General features: G+C 42.2%; 1 protein-coding gene across 3 annotated transcripts in view; it reads left to right on the top strand.

The window, feature by feature from the left end:
• The window catches only part of LOC137979409 (phosphofurin acidic cluster sorting protein 1-like), a 27953-nt gene that overhangs the window by 16714 nt on the left and 6239 nt on the right, over positions 1-5000 (top strand). For all 3 annotated transcript variants that reach the window (XR_011118322.1, XM_068826663.1, XM_068826665.1), the window contains exons 15-20: positions 12-118; positions 779-933; positions 1634-1741; positions 2997-3099; positions 4510-4552; positions 4807-4834. Coding sequence is in view for 2 of the 3 variants with exons in the window: in XM_068826663.1 (XP_068682764.1) it covers positions 12-118; positions 779-933; positions 1634-1741; positions 2997-3099; positions 4510-4552; positions 4807-4834 (544 nt within the window). In the remaining variant the exon portion in view is untranslated. The remainder of the gene's footprint in view (positions 1-11; positions 119-778; positions 934-1633; positions 1742-2996; positions 3100-4509; positions 4553-4806; positions 4835-5000) is intronic.

The raw sequence follows: 5000 nt of genomic DNA, 5'->3' as shown, positions 1-5000 counted from the left end.
CTTATGTGTAGCTGTTGGCGCTGAAACTTTGTGACAAGGCAGTCAAGATGATTTGCACTCGTTCCAGCTCTGATGTCCACGCAGTGTTCCTGGCAATCGTCACAAAATACCAAAAATTGTAAGAAACCTTTCCAAAAGAGACGTTAACGTGCCACAGAGTTATTTAGACTATTGTATTACATTGGGATGGTTTAGACATTAGAACCGGTGTTTCTGGCTCTTTCGCCTTTGGAGCGCGACAGTGCATACCATTTATGATGCACTGGGACATCGGAGTCTGTGATAAAGAATTACCACGTGAAATTGATGTGGTATCAGGATCAGGCAGAGCACCTATCAGGTGACCTCGTGAGCGCATGACTACCGAAGAAGGTCGCGGGGTTGGTTCCTTGCGACAGTGGTGTAGCAGCTCTCGTAACCTGCCGTTGTTTGGTATTGTAAGCAGTTTCTATTGTTTTCAAGTCTAAATCATTGTTTTATTTTTGGTTTGGGTAGCGAACCAATCACATTATACGTTACGAGAGCTGCTATATCAATCAGCCCCTTACGATAGTGCAAAGTTACAGACATTTTCGTTGACGTCGCCATCGTAGATCTTAAAGTTTCCTATTCGCAAAGAACAGGGCACATTTAGTGGTTAAAATGTATCTTATTTCGTTGATCAAAGGAAGGCCCCCAAATCAGAAACAGCCAGAAGTTAAGGGAACTTCGCCGGAAGTTGGAGCCTTGGAATTTCACTTTGTAATCTCGTCTCTTTTTATATTTCTTTGTTGATTAGTTGTCATACGAACTCGTCTTCGCCTCCACACCTCAGCGTGGGCATTGCCGGCACAGAGTCGTACATCAGCGAAGTGCTCCAGGCGTACGTCGAACTTTTCTCGTCCAAGCCGTCAGACTGGCAGACATTCCTTCGCTTTCTCCTCGTACCGCTCGGTAAGCTTGCAAACTGTTCCTCCTTACAGTTTGGTTCTCAACGCTGTTATGTTTATTTATATTTTTCTTTATGCACAAAACATCGTAAGCTTTACCACCGTTGACCGCTCGAAGCCTATTTCGTGTAAAGAAACTTCGGCAGAAATTGAGTCTGGAGAGAAATGTCAAGTTTTTCCACTCTTTCGGACCGCCAGACACAAAATTGATCGGACATTCCAAAATATCCGAACAACCGGAAAGTTGCGTTTCATTGGTCCGTTCCTTTTCGGGACCAGTGTCTACTTCAGTTTTATATTTTGGCGTAAAACTTGTAGAAGTTATTGGCTTGATTCGGCTAACCGAAAAAAATGCAGTTTTCTTCGGCACATGAAATTTTGATCTCATGAATACTAACGCTAACCGCACAAGGCTTACCTGACTTTTCGGAATCTTGTTTCGAAAAATTTCTGTTCTTCAAAGGAAAGAAAAAACGAAAGATGGTTTTTTTGATAAAACTGGGCCAAACCAGGAATTGAAGCTGTGACCTTATCTTGTTAATAAGTCAGAGAATATGAGGGAACAGCTATTGATAGTAATAAGGAATGTAAAGTAAGGGACAACGCAAAAGAATTTGGTTTCCAAGTGATTATTATATGGGGTGTGCCTTTTTTGATTCTGTATTGGCTTAATCGCTTAGTCTGTGATTAAATTAAATTTACAGACAGCCAACCGTTAGCCAAGTACATTGCTTCTCTGGACCCAAGATACAGCTCGCTTTTTATGGACAACGTTTGGAAAGAAGCGTTTGAGCACTCTGACACGAGCGTGGGTGAGTGCTCTTGTTTCTTTTTGTTTTTATAAGCAGTTTTCAAACGAGTACCGATGGCAATTTCTGGTACCGCTCTGGTTTCGCGTGGACCACTGTGGTCATTGATTGGCTCGGAAATTTCGCGCCAAAAGCATCATTTTCCCGCGCTAGCGCCTTCTGCAATTATTCGCTTTTCGATGCGATTGGCTGATTTGATTGTATTCATCTGTTGTGATAATCAGATACGTCCAGAAGTGCACGTAATTAGGTGCACATCGATTTTGATAAGCGCTACGAAGTGTCCCCTTGCTGTTCTCCTCAACTTCATTATCACTCGTGTCCAGGAATACGGACAATTGACGTCACAGTGTCGCCTTAACTCCGGTCTTCAAGTAAAGATAAACATCGGTATTTACCCTCACCAAAAGATAACGCTAATCCTTACGCTTACCCTGTTGCTGCCAATAGGTAGCAAATGCTTGGGAATGCATCCAATTACGTTCATTTCTGGACATAAGCGCAGTTATTGTTAACTTGTGGGAGGCGCGGTGGCCTCATGGCTAGTGCGCTCGACTCCGGAGCGAAAGGTCCGGGTTTGTGCCCTGATCGGGGACGTTGTGTTGTGTTCTTGGGCAAGACACTTTACTCAGTCTCACGGTGCCTCTCTCTCCACCCTGGTGTATAAATGGGTATCGGCGAATTTAAAGCCGGGGGAACCCTGCGATGGACTAGCATCCCATCCAGCGGGAAGTAGATATACTCCTAGTCGCTTTATGCTACAGAAACCGGGATAAGCTCTGGCCTGGTGGGCCATCTGGCTCGTTTGGCTCGCATTTGGCTCGCACTGTTAGCCAGACGTTTCCTCAAAATTCAATTTTATCTTATCAAATTCAAAGAAGGGTATCACTACACTCAAGCCAGAACTAGGGACGTATAGATCAGTTTTCGAAGTTTTGAAATCCCTCAGATTCTAGGACCTGGATGGAGTTGTTAGAAGTGAGGTTAGCGCTAAAGCGGGTTTAATGCCATGGAAACCTGCAGTCCTTTTGATTGGCGATAACATAGGTAGGAAATTTCGTGAAGGATACGTGAATAGTGTTTTGTTGTATTTCCGGGAGCCTTGCATCAATAGCAGGGTACAAGTGGTGCGTGAAATAGTTCGAGTTTATTTGGCTCATGAGCATCTAGTTGAACCTACAAATCCTATGGCTCTGTCCATTACCTGTTCCATTACATACTGCTTTGCTTTCTTTTGATGAATTTTTGTCTCTTGTAGACTTCGAGGAAGTGAGCAGACGAGTAAAAACCTTTATGTCAGCAGTTACCGTCACCCACAATTTGCCCATTGCAGAAGCGCTGGTTAACACGAAATCCAAAGGGTAGGTACTAAAATCAACATGAATTTGACACAAAGCACGTTGAAGTCTGTGTAGGCGCGATGAGGGAGGGGGGTATACGTATAACCGTGAGAGATTCCTTGGTTTGTGGTTTAGAAAGCGTCTGTCACTCACTTCAGTCTCAAGCTGGGCACAAGTGCACAAATTAATATTTAGAAGACTTGAGATCAATCAAATCGAATTAAAGTAGATCAGATGAAAGCAAATGGTGGCCTTTAGTGAGAGGGAGGATGCTTTTGCAATATTTCACAATGTGAACATGAAAACATGAAATGTTTACGACTCAGTGCAAAGGCTTAGGCAGCTTATTAAGCACGAAGACGCACTATGAAAATTCATTCAAGCACGTCTGATTGATTATCCAAGAGGGTGATCCACAAACAGCAACACGAAGACGGAAGCAAGAAAAGATATTTCTGGCGCGAAAAAAAAATAAGGGACTGGGGATTACAATGAAGAACGACAGATAACATTTAATGACATATTACAGTCACATTGCCATATGGGGCTTTTTATTGCACAAATTTTCAAAGAGCTTTCGGTTGCATCCACGGTTGATTGATAAATCAAGGCACCACGCCTTTTATAGTGTGTCTTCACCGGAAGTGAGCTGTTTTTTTTTTTCAACTAGTCTTTGAACTTCCATATTTATATTGCTAAGTGTCTTTTCTGTGTTAAAACTTCACTTCTGGTTTTCGTCCGTAACTCACAAACGTGGTGGCCGAACACAGTTTTCGCGCGCCCTTTGCTAACGCAATGCAGCGCGTGCGAAAGGATTGCAAAAAATAAACATGGCTTCAATGCAGCAATCATTTTATTTGCTCAATGCTTCTGCTATCTGTACTATTTTCCTCATGCGTAGTAAGTTAAAAATTGCTATTGAATGCGGAATAGCTTTCTCGGAAATACGCATATTTCTCGAGAACCACTGGATAAGTCACTGGAAAACGTTAACCGGGCTTTGAACAACGAGAAGTGGTCAAGGTCTTAACCGATTCTCTACTTTCTCAAATCCCATAATACACCTCATTTACCCCCCACCCCCCTCCCACCAAGAAGAAAAAAATTTGTTTTATCGTTGTTTGCAGCTTCTTCTGGGACATGAATTTGTCCCATGAGAAATCGAAAACAATGCATGTGCAAACTTTTTGGGGGTAAAAGAGGTGTATTATGGGATTTGATAAAGTTGATAATCAATCGCAACCGAACACGGCCTTAGACTCCGTTTGGACTCCATCCTGAGGGGGGTCGTGTTATTCAGTGAGGATGCAAAAATATCTAGGTTTTCAGTTAGGATGATGTGTTGTGATTCAAAAATTGTGCACTTAGTTTCTCAATGTTTGTTATATTTACTCACGTTAATTGAATGTGATCTTTCGTCCTCTTTTTCAGATCGGAAGAAGGTTCATCACAGATCTTTTTACCCTTTGTTTGTGTGAGTATTTTATTTTCTTTGTGACACATGAGACCTAATATAACTTAATAAAGCTCGCTCATAAGCCTTTATTATTTACTACTATAGACTCGATGAAGTTCTCTCGTTTACAGGCAATTTTTTGGCGCGTCACGCAATCCTTGGGAAGGAAGGATTGTGTGACAAGCCAAAGGTATGTCTTCAGGGGAGGGTACGGTGGCTCTTGTTGTGAGAAAACGATTTTTTTAATTAACGTATTTTGCTACTATGTTTAGGATGTTCGGATTGGTTCAACGGATCAAGGTGAGTGACTTCTTTTCAGTTTAATCACTGATAGATTGCAGAACACTGAGTTTTCGTGCTTTGAAAGCTCGACATGGTCAGAATTCTCCCAGTCCCTCAAAATAACGGAGCAATGTTTCCTATTAAGTGGTATCTTCATGTATTAAGACTAAAAAGTCTTCCTCAG

The sequence above is a fragment of the Montipora foliosa genome, chromosome 12, assembly GCF_036669935.1.
Source record: "Montipora foliosa isolate CH-2021 chromosome 12, ASM3666993v2, whole genome shotgun sequence".
NCBI classification, from domain to species: Eukaryota; Metazoa; Cnidaria; class Anthozoa; order Scleractinia; family Acroporidae; genus Montipora; species Montipora foliosa.
Note: the sequence above shows the minus strand (reverse complement) of the source record. Positions and strands in the feature narration are given on the sequence as shown.